This window comes from Battus philenor, unplaced genomic scaffold (genome assembly GCF_028537555.1).
Source record: "Battus philenor isolate CCGP_79_NKW_IND1 unplaced genomic scaffold, ilBatPhil1.0.hap1 SCAF_3, whole genome shotgun sequence".
Classification (NCBI taxonomy): Eukaryota; Metazoa; Arthropoda; class Insecta; order Lepidoptera; family Papilionidae; genus Battus; species Battus philenor.
The window spans coordinates 11,815,900-11,841,558 of NW_027181693.1; the positions used below are offsets into that span (position 1 = coordinate 11,815,900).

Consider the following 25,659-nt stretch of genomic DNA (forward strand, 5'->3'; position numbering starts at 1 on the left):
CCATAACACTACGTAATGATTTATATCAAGCGCTTGGATTATGCAACCTACAACGTTATATTTAACAGATTCCAGTCCACAGCCAAAACGGGGGTATGACTTTTGACATTGCCGTACATTTATTATGTTCTTATCTTTTCCGTATTCATTGGTATTCATTGCTTCACATGAATGTGTTGGTTTGATTATCTTAATTATTCTATTATTACAAGTATTTATGCAATTCCCGGTCTCAAATCAACTCCCACGTAAATGAAAGCTTGTGCTTGCAAAAATATTGTTCGTGAAATTTGTATTATACTGTTTATATATGTGTTTATAATTCCTAGGCAATGGCAACACCCACTACAAGGCACTAGACGGTCACTGTTGACCTAGAATTTTTATAAATAGTGTATATATATATATATATATATATATATAAATATATATATATGTGTCGCAATTAAAACACTCGTATATTCGTTCATCGTTGTAAATCTGACAGTCCTGGTGACATCCCATGTCAATGTCAACTCTTACATCCTTCTTTCCTAATTTTGCCCGATAATCATTTTTCTCCCACATGTGTTATTAATAGTATTGTATACAAATCCATGAAAATAAAACAACTTGTTTATGGTATTCTTTACTTATTTAAATGAAAGCCTCATTTTACAGTTTATAATAAAACTATTATAGATATTGTTAAAAACTCTACTAATAGTGCTACATTCGTTTATCAACAGAATTTTTAATAAACCCGGAAATAAACCGCATTTAAATAAGTAGAAAATGCCTTATTCACCACGAAGAACTGTCAAAGGTGTTAATGGTACAATAAATAGGTATGATTTGAATAACTGGTCATTCGGCTGATGATAACATGAAAGATTAATCGTCGTATAATTGAATAACACATTGGTTCACACCTGAAATATATAATTATAACGATTTACATATTTGCGTTACGTAATGTATATCGGAATTTTGGAAGCGGTAACGGTAAAGTGTGACTTTTGTGGCCATATGTCGCGGGTTAGATTCTTGGGCTTGCATTGATTATATAGGTTTGCTTCTGCTCACAAACAAGTTTCCAGAGGATGAGCAACAGCGTCCTCTGCGTATCTTAATATCATACTGCGATTGCCAATTCACCTGCTAAGCGTGGTGATTATGATATATATCTCCCTAAAGATATTTTTAGCAGAGATCTATGCCTCAATTGTAGTAGTGGTGTGAAGCTTCTAGTAGTTTCTACGAATAGAATTGAAAAAAACTTTTGATCACTGTAAAGGTGACGGAGAAACATGGCGACCACGAAACAGCAGCTCTATGCGCTGGTCTGATCAGATACGAACCACATTGGGTATCACAGTAACCGAAACAATACACACCACGAGAACGGCACAGGTGGCGTAAAATAGTTCGGGACAAACTTTCCAAAAAGGTTCACAATTTTGAGTATTGAGGAATACGACGCAAAGAGAAGTGTCATCTAATATAAAAAAAAATATTTCTTTATCTTAACCATTTCCTACCACTATATTAAATCTACAGTATTGATATATAAATATTAATATCGAACGATTCATTTCCAATACTGTATTATGTAATAATTAAAAGCTTTTTATAAAACGAGTAGCATTTATTATAATTGAAACCGTGTTGTTTAGTAATATTTACTGACGTTTTAACGACCCTATGCCATTAGATGAGACTGACCGTCGACCGCCTTGTTCGGTCAGAGGTTATTCGGTTTTAGTGGCAAGCCTTAACGATGTTGTAACAACTCCTTTTCTCACCGATCTTGAATATGTTATATTATAGAAATATATCAGAAACTATTACTATAAACTTTATGCTTATCATTTATAAAATATATATAACTAGGAAGATTATTTGTTTCAAAATACATAAAACGTTCTTAATGAAGAATTATAAAAACACATAACAACAGGTGTTACTACCAATGTACCGACTCGTTGAAGTCTTTAGTATCAGTTGATTGTATAGAGTGTCAAGATGGGAAATGTTTTAGAAAATACCAGAAAAAGGGTACGTACTAAGTCTACAGACAACTAGACATAATGGGATCTTTACGGGGCAAAATATATATGAGGATTTACTTTATAATTTTGAAAAGAATGTAACATAAAAATCTGACAAGCAGTACTCTTCATAATATAAACACTAGTGGTGTAGCATTACACATATTTTTATTAAATGAGTTTTCGTTACACAGTTGTTAACAAAGGAATTGTTTCATGACAATTCGCATGTTCTGAATAATTATTGACATTAGTTGGATTCTTAACAATATTCAGTAATATCTCTGATATAAATAATGAACTTTGAATTTAGGCTAACAAAGGTTAAGTTGAAAATATAATTTTTATTATATAATATACATAAATATCTGACTTTATAGAACGACTTAAAAGTAAGTTGTTAAAAAAATGTTTCGATTATAATAGGCGGTGAAAGATGATTCCTATTTATTTGTTTACTTGACCTTTACCTACAAAATTGATAATGTTAATACTCTTTCGATTTATAACGATCTTAGGGCAAAATATGTAGTCATACATATTTACTACATTCATATATTAAAGCCTATAAAAGCAAAACAGTGTACCTTAGGACAAATGGTATTTAAATTAATATATAATGTAGAAGCTTACATTTTAGAGAAACATTTGATATTTTTCGCAAAACATTTTCGCAATATTGTTTTTAATTAATTTCACTCCTTATAGGTCAAAACACATGTCTTTAAAAGAACGACGTTATGTAAAACTACATCGATTTTTATTCTTAATGAAATATATTAAAAAAATGGATTTTGTTTTTTATCTTTTTCTATTACTGTCGCCTTTTCGTGATTACCATTATCTTTAGCCATTGTTTCAGCTTCTGAATTATTAGTCTCAGCAGGTGTCGAGAAAAAAATAATCTTGTATCTTTAGGATAGAATGGATTGCGTAAATGATTATACTCGCGAGTTTCCACGGAGGTTTCTTGACAATGCGTGGTGGTGCAACGGTGGTGTCATCTGGTAGCGGCACTCAGTCGCACGCGCAGCCTTGCTCTATCAACTCATGCAATTGTTCCACGCTTTTCTTTTAATGGCTAAAAGTGTCGGTTGCTAATCTTGTCAGAGTCGTGTTGTGTGTTATTGTTTTACCCTGGCGTTCCGCTGTGAAGTGCTGTGTCGCTTTGTGACGCGCCGGACTAACGCGGCTTGTTTGTTTTTGGTTGTTTAGCATGTTGTTTGTAAACAAACGCCGAAACACTGCTATATTGCTTTTGGTATTTCCGTTTAATATTTTGTGCATACTTTCCTTATAATAACTACATAATACGAATTAAAATTTTGTTTATAGAATTGTCTCTAAAAAGGATTAAATATTAATATACTATTCGACACGAAATAGTACAAAATACACTTTTTTATCGATCGAAGTCACAAGTTAAAGCTATGGTGCAAAATATTATAACTTTAAAGATATCAGAAATTTAGAAACGTATTCCGTTCTGACCTTTTATTTTACGGTCCGAAAGGTAAATAATACCTGTTTAGTTGAAGCTTACACATTTTGTCGTTAAAGGCCAGTAGTGTGGGAACTGAATTTTAACTACCTCTCCATATGTTATCAAACCGCACAAAGATTTAACAAGACTTTGTTATGATCCAAATATATTTTGTCTTAACCCGATTACTTATGATTAAAATTGATTGAGATTGAACTGGCCCAGTTGTGGCAGTTCGTAGTTTTTGTTTGATATGTTTGCCATTAATTTAATTTATAGACGAATTATGTTAAAATTCTAAATAATAAATTACGGGTAAATGTTGCCATAATGTTGTTGTAAAGTTAAATTTCTCCGGAAAATGATTGCCTACTGTCCAGTAACGGTCAATCACGCTAATTGAAACGTGTCACAGTTCAATGCTCTAATAACTCACTGCATATTAATTAACGTGGATGCAGTCAAGAATATCCATTGAACTCACTACCGGCTGCTGTATATATGTGTGTATATATACTTTATTTTATTTTCATTAATACTATTACTTATATATAAATGTTGCATAATTTGCATTGGCTCTTCTAAACTGTTTTCTTTATACCTCTGCATATTCTGAAGTTTTTTTATTGAATTATTCGTAATATAGATTTAGATATTTACTATCATAAAGTGCATTAGTATACATCAAAGTCTTTACATAAATTTTCGATCCGATGCGCCTCAAATTGGGTAAATTTGCATTGATAAAGGTTGTTGTTTCAAAAATGGACCACCTTTGATCTAAACATTATAATAACAGAGAAACACGAGAACAGCCCGGAAAAATCAGAGATTTTAGTACATTCATTTATGCTGTTTGTTCGAAAGCAAATAAACTAAATAAAATATTTGAATTAAATTCACGTTGATAATAATGAATGAAATATCAAGTGGTGGATAATTTTCCGAGTTTATTATAAAACAAATAGCATTATCAAACAATTCAATTTTGTAATAAATAAAATCTTTGATTTCGGAAACTTACCCTAGGGTAATTAAATAAATTTCACGTATAAAAAAATTGTCGTCCCAGAGATTTTCTACAATAATCAATATATTCTAAGTTCAGTTTTATATTAACTTTATCCGTAAATAAAGAAAAGTGTAAATATTTACTACTATAACGTCAAAGTACGTCGGTCACATCTACAACGGCAAAAGTAAAAACTGTAAAGCTATTTTTTTACAAAAGATCAAAACTTATGAAAATGCACGTGTGTGACAATTATGGGGAGACCTGTATCCAGCAGTGGATGTCTATATTTTGTACATAATTTTACACAGCATTATTGTAGAATATCTAAAAGCAAATATATAACAATACTTCTAAACAGAAGTAAAAAACTTTTTATATACAATATTAATTGGAGCAGAGTGAGATAGAGAAACTGTATGCTCGCTGGGACGCGACGGCGTTACCGTATTCAGTACGGTAACTAGAATGCATTATGCACTATTTGACTCTTGCTAATTGCTGTGCATATTAAGTCTTTATTAATCATTGCTCTGTTCAATAAATTGTTCAATTACCGTTAATTGTCAATCTTTTTTTAATGATAGAACGAACTTCTTCTACCAGTTATCTCGGCTTTAATGATTTTTTTTATTATGGCTCTGGTTTCATATTGAGAGAGTATTACTAAACTCTAGGTTGGTTTACTAAATTTTAGTTCTCTCTCAATACGTATTTAATTTTTAAAAAATATTTTGTTCGATTTGTGTTTTGTTATCACTCTCCTCTTCCGATTGTCACATTTTCTTTAATTCTCTTTTATTATATTTTCTTATACCCCTTATTTACATTCCATTCACATCTTTCCTCTCTTCCTTTGCCTCATCCCTTTGGTATATTACAGTACAGTTACAATTATGATTTTTATCTATTTCATTTATTATCACATTTTGAGTTTTCACAATTTTGTTCATTTTCAGGACTTTTATTATATTATTTATATGTTTTCTTTATTCTAATTGACTATTTATTGATTAACCTAATATTTAACCATATTCTTACCCGACATATGTCGAATATTTATTTATAACCTCCTTTATTACTATTCGGCAATAAAAGATATGGCGACACCCTTTGTCTCCCACTAGGGAGGCGATGGTGCCGTTCTCCACCCTTTTTCCTAACTCTAGCTTACATTCTGCTCTTTCACTTGCAAATACGAGACAGCAAGTAATTACATGCCCCACGCTCCGGTTTTAATGGTTTCCAACGTGATATTAAAAGTTAGTTTAAAAATTTTCTCCGCTTGGGTACCACAAAACAGTAATGCTAAACGCGTATTGAGTAACAGGCGGAGTTTGTGTTAGAACGAAAATAATGTTTGTCAGTTTGTCTAAGAAAGGTACCCCTTTGTTTACCATATTATAATATTTTAACAATATTTTAAGTGTAGTATCAGAAGTATATTTTAATAAACTTAAACACTTTAAAAATCCTTACAATGATAAAGCATTTTGTCCAAAGCAATGCATAAACGTTTTTTAGGTATGAACATAACAGTTCGGCTGTGCACATCAAGGTAAAATGACACAATTACCGAGAATAATTCGGTGTGCTCAGTTCGCGAGTATTAAGTACAGGGTACAAGATCTCGATGAATTGGAACAATAGTACCTTATTACTCTGGCGAAATACCAACCTACCTAAACATAGATCAAGGACTAGGTATGTCATTTTAAACAGATGTTACAAATCAAAAGGTTGAATGCCTAGAGGATTAATCACATTATTAGTATTTATATTTCTTAATAAATAAAAATAATAATGTCCTCGGTATTTCAGCTAAAAATGTGCAAATAAAAATTAATCGCTAAATGTGTTGCACAGTGCAAAACTGGAGAAAGTTTAAAATTTTTGAAATGTGACAAATTTTGGTAGTAACACTTTTTTTCTGTGTAAACCACATTATAGTATCAGTTAATTAACCGTTAGTCGTTTTACGTCAAACAATAGCCAAAAAAGAAATTTTAAGTTATAATGAAACAAAAAATTTGTATACCAATAAGTTAAAATGTAATCATATAATAATGCGTTTAAATTTACTAAAAAAACTCAGTGCACTTGTGTTAGTTAGAAGTCATTGCTTATTATTTAAACATTGGAATAATAGCTAGTGGTAAAGTAAAACAAATATTTATTTCAACATTATACAAAAGAAGATAAAGTGACGTCATTATATATAAAAAGTAAACAAAATTCATATAAAAAATTTTTTTTTCGTTTTGCTTAGTATTATTATAAAACACAAACAGACAAAAGAAAAAAATCGAGTACAGAATATAAAAAAGAGTAAGAATTTTTCTGGTTTGAGTTTGCTGAGTAACAAGAAAACAACATTTTATAGCAATTTATTTTATTGAAAATTAAAAACTATAGAGTGCGGAATAGGTCTATCACAAAAAACATGTTAATAATATGGTGAAGGTGGTCGTTAATTCTATTTTAGAAATATCCAATTTTAATTATTACTTGGAAGTTGACTTATATAATTATTTAAATAAACATTTCCTTGACAATATTATTTAAATAGGTTGAAACACAATAATAAAGTCATTGGAGATAATGTAAAGCTTATCCTCATCTATCTGCATTAACGGCACATCAGTTGCACAAAACACTCCATGCCGTTGCACAATCGCAGGCAATTCACTCTCGGTGCTTGTATTGCTTGCCCGCCATTGTCGCGCACGCGCTTTACTGGGAACTTTCCCGCGAAACGGGGCAAAAAGCGCGGGAACAGCGTTAAGACAATGACGGCCGACATAACGCTCCAAATGTTATCTATTGCCTTAGTACCGGCTCGCAGATTACCACATCGAGACTGTTCTCATTAGTTGTTTTAAAATAAATGTTCATTTGTTTACAGAAAACCGTAAAAGCTTAAAGATTTTTATTAACATTTCCTGCGACGCCTATTCGTTATTCATCCAAACCTTCTAGGCCAACTTGATATGTTCATTGTTATAAATAGACTAGATCAACTTTATATACATGTAGTCAGAGCGCTTATTTAACTATCAAGTTGTCTTTGCTGAGATAAATATTATTACAGAATGCTTGTTTCTTTTTAACGACATTCATCCATCCATTCAAAGTCTGAATTGTTTAAAAATGATAACATAGTCGTCTAAGAATTTCATTACACAATCAATCGGAATCAAAAATTTGTTTACAAACAAAACAAACAAACAAGCCGCATTCTCTTTAGCTCGTCTTCATTCATTCACAGTGATACGATAGACTGATACCTGCTGCGTACCGTGATTGTCGAGTGAACAATTACTAAGTAGCCACGTTTCGCAAATTACTTAACAATACTCGCTTAGAAGTGGTGAAATGTTTACGAAAAATAAATTACACATAAATACTACTACAAAATCTCGACGAAACTAAGTGTTGAAATTTATAATCGCGATGGTAAACGGTAATTATATTTTGTACGGCGACAGACCGTCCTCTGAGTCCGAAGTCATCGATGATCACGTGCATGCGCGGACAAATGAAAGAAAAACTAAACGAAAACCAAACAGAACAGCAAATGAGCTGCAATATTCTTTAAACTTAGCGCAGCGAGACAACGAGACCGATTCCGTTAAATACGAAAAAAAAATCAAAGAGCCTAGACTTCTGCGCTACGTGCCCACGACGGACGTGGAAGAGCATTTTGTCAATGAAAAATTCGAAACGTATGACTTAAAAGCAACGGAGGAGCTGCCTAGACGGTACGCTTTCACTAAGAAACCCAAGAACGCGGCAGACGGCTCCATCAACTATGCTTACTCTAGATCCAGTAGCAGCTGCAGTTCCCCAAATGGAAATTTACCGACTATTTCCGAGCATGGAGAGCAATATAGCACTTATCGGATACGATCTATCCACCCACCCACCGGCGAAGAGGTTACTAATGCCTATGAAACAAAATTAGATAAATACTTTTCCAGGCCTCGGGAAATGAAGACATTTGTAGCAAAAGTAAGTTTATTATATTCCAAATGATTTCTTGCTGATGCTGATGCTGAGGCTGTACAACATTTTACATTGATTAGTTATCTGTGGTAATAAAATGTCTTTAAAAGTTAGTTCTGTTGCAAGAATAGAATGCAATTTGGAAGAATTTACAATGTATAATCTGTGAATTATCGAAATCAAAATTGCATACTTTTATTAAAATATACACATTAATTATGATGAATTTTATTAATATACCGTTCTAGACTTAAGAAATAAATAATATATGCAATGTTTCAAGTCTAGATAAGTTAGCTCGTTTAAAATTTTGATCGTAACTAAGAACGTATTAAATAAAATAAAGCTTAACAACAATAGTTTTGTTAGTTATAAAAATCTTTTTATAGCATCAATACAAATGTTTAATAATATATATATATATTGTAATTGCCTTTGTACCATATGTTTCTTGTTTAAATTTATTAATATTCTTAATTGAAGAGCGTATAGCTTATACATCAATATGTAATAGTTCAAGGCAAGTAACAGAAAGACATATATATTATAAATTGAATATAAAAATTTTTAATTTTAAGACGTATAAAAAAGAAAAAATCTTTTATTTCAAAAACAATTTAAATACATGGTTTCCGGCTGAAACATGATAATGTACGTAAATGCATTGACACTGAATTCGTCGTTTTAAACCATAGACGCCCACTGCAAGGTATAGCCTCTCCAAAGATCTATGGGGGATATACCACGCTTGACAGGCAGGTTGACGATGGCAAAGTGGTGTTATAGTACGCAGAGGGAGCTACTGCCCATCCTCTGGAAACTTGTTTATGAGCAGTGGCATTACTATATAATTAATGCAGAAAGTGTGAATTACATAAGATTGTATTCCGAGAACCAAACCCGCTACTTATGATCGCAAGTGTCAGTCCTCTATCGTTGGACTACCACTGCTCACAACAATGAATCACTTCTCGTTAATAGTATTTCAATGTTTTTTTTTAAAAATTAAATCTTGTAATACTTTCTATGTATTATTATTTTTTTTCTAGTACTAACATAAAATAATTTAAGTTTCTCTAAGACTAGCATCGTTTTAAAATGGTAAAAATACACAATTAATGTTAATTAACGACACCAATCAAAATCAAATGTCAAAATTATTATTCAAAACTCATACTTTATTTTTACACCTTTTTTAAATCTTTATCCGTTACTGTAAGTTGTAATAAATGTTGTAATCTTATATTTTGTAAGCAAATTAAAGAAAAAGATTGCCTATTATTTGTTTGAGAAGTTAGTTGTTATTACGTGGCGATTTACTGTTTACTCAAATTGTAATAATCACACTGTATTGGCTATTATCTGCGTAAAATATGCAATTTTTTTTTTAAATTAAAAATGTCCTAATGATGCAAAATTTTACCATCCAAATAACATAATAGGTATATTTTATACCTTGATCGTCTCATATACGTATATATGGTATATAAAACATATAATACGTAGCTCAATCTATCATTCTTCAATGTAATAAAATATATAGTTAGTATTACGTTGCACATATTTATATCCTACATGGTTCTTTTAGATTTTTAGATTTGTGTTTAGCTACTAATACTATTATTTGTGCCATTTTATCGAAAATAAAAATAAACTTCCTCATAAATTTTCGATGAGATCGTTCGGAAGCGACTTGCATCTAGCGTCTACCGACAATCAGTCGTCTGTATTGCTGATCTTGTTGCTAATCCGCTGGGCTATATCAGTTACTTTCGTTCGTCTACGGAACTCCATATTCCCGATTCAGTCAAATGAAGTGAAGTACTTGAAAAATATCAAAGGAACGATCAGTTTTTCTATTTAATAAATAATATTCCGTACACCCACTGCTGTCGTCTGGAACAGATTGATCTTAGCGATAAGGCCGTGTATTTTTAAATTGACAATATATAAATAAGTCGGCCCATAACTTTCCAAGTTCTGTGCACGCGACCATAGACAAGGCGTGAGCAGATAAACGCTGCGGTGAGTCGCTGATTGCGGGCGACGCAAGATCGATTATCGTGACGATCTTTGGGGAAGGCAGCAAGTCACCGCCGGCTGATATGATGAAGATGACTGGATTGTTGTTCATTGAATACTATTTATTATACAGGATTGTTAAAACGTATGATATTGTTGCAGGGTTCACACCCAGACAGTCTGTACCGAGTTCCTGTGGGTAGCGGCATCGGCGCAAGCAAGGTGGTGCGTGTGCTACGCATTCTGCGTTGGCCTGTCGCACTCTTCACCGTATGCATCGCATTGGCTGTGTTCGTTTATTTCCTTATGCCTGGTAAGTTATTTGAATTCCTCTGTACTGAATTTATATGATCGATGACGTGATAAAAAATTGAAATTAATCAAAAGAAATCAATATAACTATCATCATCATCATTTAAGCCATAGGAAGTCCACTTCTTGATATAGGTCTCTCTTACTGATTTCCTATAGAACCACTTGGAACCAACTGGAGCTACGTCTTCTGGCAACTTTAACAAAATCAGCCTATGTTCTGGTTGAAAGTCCTACACTGCACTTGCTTGCGGTCATCTTTTCTGCGCGCTATAAGGCCTGGCCACTGTCATTTCCATATGCCTATCCGCTGGGCTATATCGGTTATTTTAATGTTTCTACGGATCGACTCATTCCAGATTTGATATTTACAAAATGAAAGCATAATCTTACTTTATATAAATATATTTTTATTTTTAATTTCCAAATGTGTGCTATGAGCAAACTTCTAAAACTGCTAGACTAATTTGGCTCTTTTGTTTCATATTTTCATTATAGCGCGGGAAATATTTCGAAAATAAACAAAATATTTCAACAAAAAATAGTCAAAACAACATCTTTTTTCGCCCAAACCATGACGTATAAAAGTCTGTCCCTAGCCGAAAAACTCTTAATTTTAGTCAAAACATTAAAGCTTTTGGATGTCATTGAACTAAAAATTTCTCGTGTACTTTAAAAAACTAATAAACAGAAAAGTTATTTTTTCAGTAGTTAATAGTCGTTTATTATTGAAAAACTAAAAAGTGATTATTCTGAAATATTCTACAACTTACTGATACTGTTAAGGTTTTTTTTTTAGTTTTTCCTATTATTCTCCACCTGCCACAGATCAGTAAATTTGAAAAAATTGGAAATGGTCGGCATAGCTAGTTACGTGTAATTATATTATAAACTACATTTTGTAACTTAGAAGTACGTGATGTTTCAAAACAATTTGTTATTAAAATCTAAGCAATGTGGGTATTTTGATAAAAATAACTTGACAGAAATGTAATTATTTCACAACAAATCAACTCGACTACCGAAATAATAAATTAATCATTACCCATATACTCGTACCTGTTATGTGCGTGCAATGAAAGAGAAATTCATTCGGATATTCTTTCAAGGAATGAATAATTTATTGATCGACTCAACACACGTTTTTCATAAATCAACGCATTTATATTTCGTCTCATTAATTTGATACATTTTTACAACAATATATGGAAATACTTTAAGAAAATAAAATCTTCTTATAATTAGAATAAATCGAATATTTCCGGTAATGCCGTATTTCGAGCAGACTTTATTATGAATTGTGACATTTTAGATACTAAAGGTCACGGTTGCTGCAACTGCATTACGTCACAAAGCATTAACTTCCGATTTTATCAGTGATGCCCATTACTGATTAGTCCAAATGCCGTGGTCATATATAGCAGAGCGTTTACAAATCATTGTAATATGAAACGCCTATTTATTGTTTACACATTTTTAATTCCACTGCCTGGTAGGTCTAGGGACTTACATACCTTTGGGACTATTTTGAGTTATAACGGTTTTTGTACTACATTTTTCTTTGCCCTTTAAGTAGTGGAAAAAAATACAAAGTCGGCCTTTATTAGTGGCCCATAAAGTAGTTTGCCTTCGGTCTGACGACATTCGGTGCTAATGATGCATACACAGGGGTATTCGCAATAGGTGTAAAAGCTTTAAAGGATTAATCTATAGATCATTTTTGAGAAAAAAAAATATTTAAAACTTCGCTTTGATTCCTATCACTCAAATCAAATGTTGCATGCATTATTTTTTATATCAAAATGCGACAGGCCACTTCTGGCTGTTCAAAGTCTGCAGGAACAGATAATAATAAATGTTAATAATTTTGAAAACCTTTTTCTTAATATATTAATTAATAATATAATAAGAAAAAGTTATTTAATATTTCGGAAATTATTGATTTTTGAACAAGTTGTACCATACATTCATTAACAGTAAAATTATTACTGTGGTAGTTTTTCACAAAACATCAACGGGATTAGGATTTAAAACTAAACCATTGAGTCGTCTATTCCTATCACTTAGTATTTGTTAGCATTATTTCCTTGTTCATTATTTTATGCGCCGACTTTTAATTTACACAAAGAGAATAAAACACAGTCCAAAAAATATCACATTTTATTTATGTTACATTTGTATATAAGAATAAAATAAAATCTGAAATAAAAAGAAGTTTAAAAGTTGATTAAACGAAAAAGGTAAATCTCGATGGAATTGTTGTAAATAAGGAAAAGAAGTGATATACGAAAACTTATTATTTTAATTAAATCTTTTCTTTACTTCCATACCATGTGTTCGACAGCCAAGAAAGTCAATTAAGAATTTATTTGCATAAAAAATACATTAAAAGGGCAATGTATGTATAAAAAATCTGCAATTACAAAATGTGCGTTCTCAATGGACGTAAAGTTACTTTCAAAACAATTACGGGCAGGCCTGATGTGCAAATCTTTGATAAAAGAAAAAAAAAGCTTATAGGATACTCGTAAAACCACCGATCTCCTTATAAACATTTACTCGCTTTCCCGATTTACACGCAAAGAGAGATTTTAATAGCCGCATTAAATTATACAGAATAATTTTATACATATTTGCATGCCAGCATTGCTTGTCGTGACTCCCTTTGCGGGTGTGCTCATATCTCCTTAGGACGCTTTTAAAATGTCACTTTTATTTGTTAACTTTGGCCAAAAGGAAAGTGGACCTCACGCTGGCTATTGTACTTTAACATTAAATATATTTCAGTATTGATTTTACACAATATGGCCTCTGACCTCGCTTTCTTTTGTTCTCTTTGTCCACTTAAAGTTGAGCTCATAAAAAGATAAGCGTTGTTGATGGCCAGATTATTCCGAGTATATTTGTTAAACTTTTTTTAATCGTATAATTACGTAATGTGAACTTTTATTAGTTAAGACTTTAATATTAAAATGTAACTATTGTTACGATGTCATATAAGGATTTAATTACTTTTTTTAAAGTTTAAGATTACGTTATGAATGCCGGAACTAATACGTAAAATTTGTCATTCTTGAGTTACATTAAGGTTGTAACATAAAATTTACTAACAGAGACAACTCAATTTTTTATTCTCTCTATGGTATCTCGTATCTCTTGAGTAAATATTTATGGTGGCCAATTTAGATCAAAATGGCTGATTCACCACGGGAGACTGGAACCATTATAACATTGATAAACAAACAACTAGATTATCATCTTAAAAGGAACTAATTTTTTATTATATGCATAAGATGATAACTTTATGGTCATTACGACGAAGTTGCTTAATAAAAATAATAACTTAAGTCGACGTTGTGAAGAAAAACTTGTAAGTCGTGTGAAGTGGGTACACGGATGAATGTGTAATGGCGCCACAACACGTTAACTGACTTTTTTAAATTACTTTTCATTTGCCACTGCCTTTATTATGTAATATAAATCTGTATGATTATTTGTAAGTTGGTGTTTAGATCATATCTTATTAATTTCGTTTTACTGCGTAAAACTAACAAATTCCTTTTGAAATTATAACTTTGTGGTTTAAGTATTTCATTAATCTCATAATCCGTAACTTGGTACGTAGTATACCTGCTTTACAGCTCATTTTCATTTATGGTATAAAATTGTTTACTTTAAAATCAAATATTTTTTTGTTTTTTTTTTCTAGATAGGCCCGCCAACAACAAAACATAACATAACAGCTTACATTTGTTTAGTATAATATAGTACAAAATTTAATATGTTTGCTTATTGTATTCATAGTGCCGTAGCCATCGTTTCGCCTCTGTATTTATATCATACGCATTATACGTAAAGAAATGAATAAAACAGTAAAACATTAATCTACTCTCTAAATTACAACAAATTAGCATACAAACCCGGTTTTATATTGACATATATAATTAAAGGAAAAAAATATTGTCATTTCCTAGATTTTACACTTTTTAAGGAAACAATTAATTATAAATTGAGTGAAAGTAAAGAATTTGACAGGCAGTATTGGTGCCGTAATTTTAAATCGTGTGAAACAGGTACGAGTGTCGACTTCATATGTAACAAGATGGAGTTTGTTGGATTAAGGAGCAGGTTGTGTCGAGATAAGGATTAATGACGATAAACTCGTCAGTTCCGTGGAGGCGCGTCGCTGACATCTTGAACCCGACTTTCACTGCCTCCGTGTCTTCATACAGCTACGCTATTTAGGAGTGGGTGCAACACTTCCTTCTGAGTTACGTTAGCGTTTCACAATATAGAGTTTTGGTTCGATTTCAAAACATACTAACGATTTCTTACGAATGCCATTTGATGACATGATCTGTATCTAAATAGAGACATGTTTCATATTTCGTTTGCCTCGATGGATGATTTGTTTAAGGAAATATCTGCAAAGAATACACATTTATTCCAGAATGATTAGTTATGGCTACAAATAATTTATTTATTCTATTTAGGCACACCAACAGCACAATAATTTGTATATTTTATCGGAGGTTTTATATAACATTGTATAATTTTAATTATGCTTGCCTAGTGTAGTCGTATATAGCCTTGGCCATAAATATGCTTGGAGCCCAGATCAATTTATACATAAATAATAATAAAACGGCTCTCTTAGTAATAAATTAAGATTTCACACAATTAATTGAAACCAAATTAATTTTACACAAAAAAAGAAGACAAAAGGCATCAATAGTGTAATATTTTATGATATTATGATAATTGATGAGTATCATAAAAAGAAAAATCATAAAAAGTGTTTTTAGAATTGTTCACACGTAATACTCCTTTTGTATTTTATCGTATTAATTAATATAATATATTAAGACACAAGCTGTCTTACAAACTGATAACACTATACATTTTCTTAAAATTTAATAGAATAATTCAAAATAAATTTCCTATAGTTAGCACATCTAATTTTTGCTTATCCGAAATTACAAAGTTTAATTAATCATTTCTTAGCTTTAGAAAACCTGACTGAACTGATGTAATGAACTTATTATAGGTATTTAAATTGGTATTCAGGATGATTGATAATTTGTTAGCCAAAACTTGCATTTTAACCTAGCTTTGACACCTATTTCCAATCTACCTGTATAAAGTGATCTCTCTGAAATATGTTATTTAATTGTGATAGGTAGTAATCCGAATTTTGAAAACATTTTTTTTAATATATGATAATTTCGTAATTTATTATTTCTGAAACCATTGATTTCTGAATACAATGTATCATACATTAATTGAAACCAAATGAGTTATACACGTAACTTTAAAGATTTTACGCCTATGACAAATCATTCTGTGAACTAATGTTTACGAAATAAAATTAGGATGTTTATAAAATGTTTTTGGTCTTAAAAATCATTCACTAAAAGTACACGATTATTTTTACCACCAGCTATCTCATTCAACTGTAATTGGATTGTCACCGTATATATAAAAGTATAAAAAGAAGTCACGTTATAAATTACAGAATGTCTCGTTATGAGTTACGATAATGCTCAAGATGGGACCTAGATACCTTACAAGGAAAACTTGGTTTGAATTATAACTTTTATTCCTTATTCTCATGTGTATACAACAATGACAGAAATATAATGTTTTTTGCTATGTTGCTCGCACTTTTTCCAATCTTTCTCTCCATTACAACGTTTTCGTGCCCCAACAAAAATTTAAAAAAAAAACATACGAATTTGGTGATTTATTTCATTAATATAAATTAAAAACATTGGTTTTGAGACTTTCTCATAACTTTATTATGTTTTATTCTTACGTAACAGACTAAGTGACGTATTAAATCAATTAGACAGTTACGCATTGCAAATAATTTGAGATTTATTGTCCAAATGTTTGTTATTTACGTTGTGACGTTTTGATGTAATGAACAACTTGGTCAATGGATAATCATAATGTACAAAACACTATGAACATTGCGGTGATAACTATTGTGAGAGAAAACCACTAACTTTATACTCCCACGGCATTCACAAGCGTCTCTCGGACATGATTCGGTCGATTGCAAAATCGCTTAATTTCGCGCCCCTCCAAAATTCACATGACGCAAGAATTCTATTGAATCATTGACAATTGTAACATTTTATTATTGGGCATTAAGGTGTTGAGCCATACAATGGCTACTACAATACACAATATTAAATGATTACGAGTTAGGAAGACTTTTAAAACTTTGCTATACATTTAATCACATATGCGAATAGTATTAAAGTTTGTACTTAATGTTTATATGTTTGACTTTATATTTTACGTACGTGAGGCATTAAATGAAAAATTACAAAGAACTTTAAATGAAATTTAAATGAGCTGTGATAGTTCAACGGTAGAGGACTGATACTTGCAATCGTAGGTCGTGGGTTCAATTGCCGGAGTACAAACTTAGATAATTCACAAAGTGTGTAATTGCCAAAATGTGGTAAATAAATAATGCACAAATACACTTTGTACATTAATTATTTAGGATTGCCACTGCTCACAAACAAGTTTCCATAGAATAGCAGTGGCTGCTGCGTATCATAATACCATACTGCGATCGGCAACCCGTCTGCCAACGATTATGGTATATCCCCCCATAGATATCTTTGCAGTAGGCCTATACCTTGCAGTGGACTTTGTTGGGCAGAAACGATGGGGTTTTAAAAGTAAATAATATTTTACAATTGTTTAAATATTTTACGCTATAATTTCAATCTTTAAAACAAAAACCTCTTTGAAATATCTTCAATATTTTATCCTGCCTTAAAAGGCTCATATTTAAACTGAATTTTATATACTTTGCGATAGAATCAACGTCCCGAAGCTGACAGTCCTCTATGTATGAATACATATATAAATGTTTGTAATTTTTTATATTTCGTAGGTGCTAAGAAGCAAAGCCTTTTCGAAAGAATAAATATTTATTTCATTGATACAATCATATCATACGTATACTTATCTTCGGTATGTAATGGTAACTGAATAATTTCCAAAGAAGTTTAAACACTTACATTGGAACCCATATCTATGATTTAGATCAGTGATTCCCAAAGTGGTCTATATCGACTCCTAGGGGTCAATGACAACCTGCAAGGGGTCTACGTCAGCAAAAAAAAAATTGGGGGTCCATGAAATGAAAATGGGGGTCCACGATAGTGGATCTCAACACACAGACTTATAGTACCTATTTACTTACATCATACTATCTTATAATATCAAAACATTTACATTATTTATAAAAGTACCTATAAAGTAAAAAAAATGTTTATTTAATTACGTATATTTTACATAACAGATACAAAATTTTATTTTGATTTGTTTTAATTTAATTTCAATTAATAAATGTATAAATTAACATTTGTTATTACTTTAAGTTTTTAACAGTAAACTTCACTACAGTTAGAAATTTATAGGAAATCAATATCAGGTAAGTAGGGGGTCTACCCAACACGGAAAAACATGGCAAGGGGTCTACGACACAAAAAAGTTTGGGGAACTCTGATTCAGATGATGAATTAACAAGTATTGGTAATTAGTAATCATTTTAATAAAACGTAAACGTTTATTTCAGATAATATTTCGTCGGATGTAGACACCGTGAATGCGACGGACTGGCAAGAAAACAATGCAATCGCTCAGACACGTAGAGTTCCCAGCAAGCCTACCCGCAAACCGCCAGATAGCGTTAAACATACAACTAAGAGCAATTTACGTGCACACGGTACAGTGAACCAACTAGATACAATATGTGCTAACATTTCAATGAACAGTTTAATGAGGTTATATTTCTTTAGTAATGAACGGTAAAACTTTCCTACATAAAAATTGCTTACGTTTTATGTCTGTGATTACCGTGCTCGAACATGACATCGAAGATCATTTTGCCAACATATATTTGGTCGACCAACGCATTAATAAAATGACTTTCTACCTTATATTTATGTGTATATATATATTATACATATAAATATTTTATAGATTAGGTTAGGTAATTTATTTCTGCCCGAACAAAATTCGTACAGTAAAAAGTTATTCGCCTACTGCAGTCCAGTGAAAAACAAACGAAATTCATAGTATTTATTTAAATATAAGAGAATTCCACCCATGATAAGGCATAAAGACTCAAAATTTAACAGAAATATTTCTTTTGCCGAGTAGTGGTCTGAGAACTGATGTTGCGAAAATCTACCTGAGGGGGTTTGAGAAGGCATTCATTAAGTTCGAAGCAGGCGGGGGATAGCTAATATATTGTACGTCTTTAAAAATTAATATATTATAATAAACAATTATTGCCTACAATAAAAAGTTTTCTATTTCGTACGTGGCAAAATTTGAATAATAATTCTTTTTTTTTTGTTTTAGTGCCTATTAACGCACTTTAATTGATTTTCATTGACATCAAATGTTTGACAGCCAGAGGTATGAGATAGGTATTTTAATTTACTTCGTTAATTGTATGGGGAAAAAATGTGGTACTTATGGATTTACGCCGCGTCTACGCCTTTTGCATGTACAACTAAATATACTATTGAAATGAAATATTTGTAACGAAAATCGTAGAAGGCCATTTTGAATTCAGAATGACATTGTCTATAAATGACTGAAATAATTATTGCGATCATTATATTTTATTACAACCATCTTGAACCAGGTTTATAAAAAACACTGCAACACAAAACAACAAATAAATAATTAGAAAAGGAAAATAATTATTTCAAAGCCAAAACGTCATTTTTGTCTTGTTTGTTAACCGAAAATTCGTCGGCATAATATCAGAGTACTGTTATTACAAATTTGAAGAGAACTTCACGCCTTATATCTCATTAAAGAAATATAACTTCTAATGCGCGTCTTAAGTACCCATACGTGCACACCTCAGAACATCGCCTACAAGTTATTTACTAAAGTCGCCTCAAGCCTTGTTCAAATCAATGTATGTCATTTACTTAGAACTTACAACATTTATGTAAGTTTTAGTATACACGTTTACCTAAATTATTATCATTGACCTTATACTCGTATACTCGTTCATCATTTCTACCCTATTTCGCAAAAAAACAAATATATTGTTATTAAAATAGCTTTTGTTTCTACTAGTTTACGGCACTTGTATTATAAATAATTTTAAATTATAGTGCCGTAAATTTAGTCATGTTAATTTTTAATACGAATCAAAATTATTTATGATCTACAAATTGTTTATGTTTAAACAAAATAGTAATATTTGGATTATATTTGCAATTTCTTTAGTGGTAATACTTTTTTGTTTAGCACGATAGAGCTAGGCTCGATTTTGATAGTTTACTATATATTTGACAAAATATTATCAAACTTTTTGTTTAAAAAATTACATACTGTGCTAAGATTCTCACTATTAAAATCAAAGCGGCGATTTTATGCTAATTTTATATTTAAAAATTACAATACATTTGACTTATGAGCTTCACAAAATACAGGTACGAAACCACAGGAAATTGATTTCTACGATGCGGAGAATGTTAAGACAATTGATTTAACGTCCTTGATGGAAACAATCACAGAAAAAAACGAAAAAATTAAAATCCCCGTCCCTCCAGTATTCCCTAAACACATAACTCCGGAGGTGCAATACGGTAATGAAAAGGCGGATACTGAAAAGATTAGAACTCCTAAATTACTAGAGACAGCGAACGCCAACAACGACGACTCTACTTTAAAACCGCACATAACCCAAAGTCCAGAGAGACCACTGGCTATATACTTCGACGAGGGCAAGGTTGCAGCTTCTACGGAGACTATAACACGTGCTGAGACCAACAACGACATTCTACATTACGATGAGAAAGACACAACAAGAGCGGCTGAAGAGATGTCAAGTAAGCCTTATTCACCAGTTTACAAAGATTCCTCTCTGTATGTACGTAAAGAGAATTCTAATTACAAGCAGCAACCTATCGTCCCCGGTCTACCTCAAGAAATCCACAATTACTACCGCCTCACTCCTCTAAATCCTGATAATCGATTCACATCTGGTCATTCGAAACTGTTCGGCATTTCTATCGAGGATGCGGAGAGAATGAAGTCCACAACCCAGAGCTCCTTGTATAACACTCGCGTTTCTCCGACACTGCCAACATGGCGTGACAGAGCTGATAGCACCACTAAAAATTATCCTTTAAATGTCAATTTGGATGGTAAGCATTATACATTATTGCATGCAAAAGATAACAAGGGTGTGTGCGATATTAACCTAATATAAAATACGTTTTGTACATAAAATTGCTTATTTAATTACAATAAATAATTGCATGCGAATATGTTTTTAAGGTTTGCACGTATACATATTTTTAAATTAATATATTGTCAACATATATTTTATTTTCAAGTTGAAAATTTTAGGAGTTTTTATATTAAAAATAATGGTGGTATAATAGAGGTAGTGGTTTAACAAGCTATGGTTTGTCTACTTTAACTCTGTGATAATTGATATGTTATTTTTATGCATGATATACCTAATCGGTTATGGTTATAACAATAAAATACCGCATTATAATTTGAAGCACTTCTTTTCTTGTTGTTGGTATTTTAGTATCGCAATGTCGTTCGACGCGCTTGGCTCTATGCAGAGGTGTGCTCCCGTACGACCTTGCGGGACCGGCTGTTACTCTGGACGGTTCGCTGGTGACAGAGTTGCTGCCTCAGATTGAGTACTTGGTGTCCACCAACTGCAGTGACCGCACAGCTCAGTTCCTCTGTGCTCTGTTAGAACCGGAATGCAGTCCGGCGCCGTACTTGCACAGGATGCCTTGTTATAATCTCTGTAGAGGTACGTTTAATTTATCATTTTCTGATGATAAAGTATTGTGTGACCATAAAATTTTTTTAAAAAAAATCAAGGGTAAAATTTTAAATTAACAGCCTTCTTTTAATTATCTTGACATATCTTGCGTATACAAAATATTACTTACACGCGTACTTTAAAGTATAAGGAGTTTGTAAATGATAAATTCTACCACAGCGGCCGATCCTAGAATGTTGATGTACCCTGTGATAATATTGCAAGGTTGCAAAAACTATGTAATGTAACCAGTAAATATTTTTTATTAAAACTTACACGATTTAGTGCGCCTACCCGAACAACCTGCTCATCACTGAAGGTTCTCATAATTTTAATTGTCCAAGGATATAATATGGTACCTCTTCTTGACTCTGTAATTACACTTCATGCGATGTTTTAGAAAAGAAAATAAACGGAACAATGGTCTCGCATGCCACTTCTTAGCTAATGGCAAATGTAGCCACCAATATTATACGATTTAAACAAAGAGATATGTCAAAGAGATATAGAGTGGTAATGTACGTCACCCGCTGTAGTTAGTTCACCGGCACGGTATTAGGCAAGATATGATATTTGGTTAACAGCTGTGGCGGAAAGCTGCGAAGGTTCAATACCTCGAGAACTCAGCGGCGTGTTTGGCTGCACAAGATATCCAACCAGCAGCTGTTCAGCGCCTCGCTCGCCGTGTGGGCTACGCGAGCTGGCCTGCAACGACGGCAGCTGCGTGCCGCGGCACTGGGCCTGCGACGGCGCTGCCGACTGCCCATCAGCCGAGGATGAGGCACACTGCACTGCCTGCGCCCACAACGAGTTCCGGTACCAAAACTTACCTGTTGACTTCATTTCATTGACAACGTCGCTATCGCAAAACCAATTCACCCGGATCCCTACGAGGACAGAGTGGTTTCAACTCAACGTAGATCTCCACAGTGACCTCGACCTCCAAGTCCGGAGTTTTTATAGGACTACTCAAAGGCCTTCTTTGAATCTGCCTCTATTCACCCAAACCTATTCAAACCAAGCGCGTCTCGGTATACCTCCCGTACCTTCTTCAAAACCCACAAGAGGCGTCCTGAAAACGTCCTCACTGAAACCATCTTAGGATTTCCACAATCCAAACGCCTTTAGGTACGTACAAGCACCGTTCCCGATACTTCAGCAACCGATCTACCAACGTTAATGTCCCGTTGACAGGTCTTGCGCTGCTCACATCTAACGATTCTTGGCTTTCTTAACTATGTCCTCGGTCGACCTAGTGGGGGCTTGCCTACCTAGTAATAAAATAAACTAATAATATTTTGGTCGGGATACAGTTGCAATTCGGGCGGTTGTATCCGCACTCGGTGGGTTTGCGACGGGTACTCGGACTGCCCGGGAGGAGAAGACGAGGCGGAGCAAGTGTGTGGCACACGCGGGCGCGAGGCGGACGAGGAACAGGTGGCAGATGCCGACTCGGAGCCCGGTGAGGAATCCGCCGGGTCGGCCCCTGCACTCGCCGTGCGAAGGCCCTACCATGGACCTGACTCTTATGCTGACGATTCCATACATCGAACAGGTAAGCGTCAACCTCAATAAAAATCTATACATCTAATTACCTTCGAGCGACTGTTTGTTAAAATTTAAAACTTTATAGTTTTAAAAGTTAGTATAATAATAAAAATTAGGCGATAAAACGGTTTGGAAATAAATTGCACTGACATTTGTGTATTTATTTATATTGTAGCATGAAGCATGTTTGTGAAATTGTTCAAACACGATTGTCTTTATTTTGGATACTTTGAAACTCTCGTTGTTTTGTATTTTAATTTGAAAGATATCATTATGAGGAAGCTTCATTTGATTACACTTTATAAGTAATTCTTCAGACAATCTTCTCATAAAGTACTATTACAATGATCCAAAATTGATAATAAAATGATTGAAAACAAATAGTACATACCGTGTATTAGTATTCGTTACATTCGAAGCTAGTCATCTTAACAATTTTCCCAATCATAATCTTTAATTAATTTTAATCTCAATTTAAGAGTAAGAGTGATTTTATCTTCATAATTTCAACTTCACCTAAACACTTTCAAACTTTTAAATCTACTAATAAAATTATACATAACGGGTAAAAGCCGCTAGAAAAAATAATTAAATTGTATTAATAATTATTTCAGGTGAAAGCGAAAGCAGCAAAGAACTATTAATGACGAGCGACAGCAATAACGGATTGAAACATAATTTTACCCGCCGACCCTCACCCGCTCGACTTACGCCTTACCAACGACCAATTATAAATGACTACAAGGTTGTACGAAATGATAAAGTAGATACAACAGTTAAAAGGAAAGCCAACGAAAGGAAAACAACTACAACAACCCCACCAACCACCACCAATCACGTGTCTGATGAGACTACTAGAGAAACAACTATGACTGAATCATTGGGAGCTCATTTAGATAAATCAATAAACAATCTTGAACAAGTTATTAATGGGGCAGCGATGTTAAAGGTAAAAAAATGTATCGTATTGTCGACCAATATTATATTTCATATATTTAATAATATACATTTGTATATATATGAAATATAAAATAACATTTTTGGCAATAATTATTGTAAAATTAAAATTAAACAATACTCATTATCAAAAAATGTTACGTAATAAAAATCTATAGCTTTCTGACATATTAAGTAAAAAAAACTGTAATCTAAAGGTTTTAAAATAATTTACTGAATGAGCGTAGAGAGGTATACTATTCCTACTTTTGGTAACCAGATAACAGAAACTGTTTCAAAATGTATCCCTAGTATCATGTCGTGGAACCGATAAAATTGCATCTTAATTTCACATTCAAATGATTGCTGTAAATCCCGAAATTGTAGCAGAAAAGAAAGGTTTTTCGTCTGGGAATTTTTTTACATATTTAACCGAGGATAAAAAGAAACTTAATTCATTATTTATTATTGATTAAATACGAAAGAATTTGAAACTACAAAAATATTACAAATGTTCGCAAGTCCATGATTAACAAACAAAGATCTTTACCCACCAATAAGTATCAGATTTCACTCTTCGTTGACTCACATTCAGGGCTAAGCCTTATGTAGACTAAACAAATTTAAAATATGTTTTATCACGGTACATAATGGAATAACAATAGAATAATAGTTCCACTACAACTTTGAGTCGAATACAAAAATGTTTAACCCTTGACTAGTAAGTTTCTAAAATATTTTTGACTATTAATTACCATAATTATTTCGATAGCTTAATTAAATATTACAGAAAACTTCAGAAGCTGTTCAGGAGGATATAGGTGATTCGAGTGAAAGCAAAATAGAGATAGTGGACAAAACTGAAGAACCACGAAGTCACAGAGGAACAGGTCGCTATGATGACGCGATGAGGGCACACGCCTCGCCCTGTCCCAGCGGCGAACTTCGATGTGTGGATGGAAGGTAATTAAACATCATCATAATAGTAATGGATAGTTGATCAATTAATTATAAACTTAGTCTTGCCATAAATATTGTTACATTTTTACTGTACGTAATATTTATTAATATTACAGTGTGTAGTTGAATACATAGAAAACACAAAACCATAAGATATACAAAGCTTATTAAAAATGGCCTGGCCATAGGCTGCAATACAGTCCTTAAAATGTTGATGCTAGTTATTCATAGCAGCACGCAATCTTTTTAAGGGAAAATTCTTCACAGCCAATCGTATCGATATTATTTAAGAGACTCCAAATTATCGATAGTAATATGGCGTTTAGAGAAAATCTTACTTTCTAAAACTGTCGATAAATCATAATTCAGTAGATTTAAATTTAATGAAGTCCGGAACACTCGTTTCTTGCCAAGATTGCGTGGATCGAGCTTTCTGATCCGAATTTTGCTGAAAAGATCATTCTTGGTTATTAAACATGACCTTGTTAGACAGATTCCAAAT

General features: G+C 32.5%; 1 protein-coding gene across 1 annotated transcript in view; it reads left to right on the top strand.

Annotated features, from left to right (window-relative positions):
• LOC137926792 (atrial natriuretic peptide-converting enzyme) overlaps nt 1–25,659 on the top strand; it is an 87,418-nt gene that overhangs the window by 61,057 nt on the left and 702 nt on the right. The window contains exons 3-10 of the mRNA XM_068770492.1: nt 10,715–10,865; nt 18,468–18,617; nt 20,353–21,069; nt 21,465–21,701; nt 22,298–22,529; nt 23,027–23,268; nt 23,876–24,210; nt 24,988–25,160. Coding sequence (XP_068626593.1) covers nt 10,715–10,865; nt 18,468–18,617; nt 20,353–21,069; nt 21,465–21,701; nt 22,298–22,529; nt 23,027–23,268; nt 23,876–24,210; nt 24,988–25,160 — 2,237 coding nt within the window. The remainder of the gene's footprint in view (nt 1–10,714; nt 10,866–18,467; nt 18,618–20,352; nt 21,070–21,464; nt 21,702–22,297; nt 22,530–23,026; nt 23,269–23,875; nt 24,211–24,987; nt 25,161–25,659) is intronic.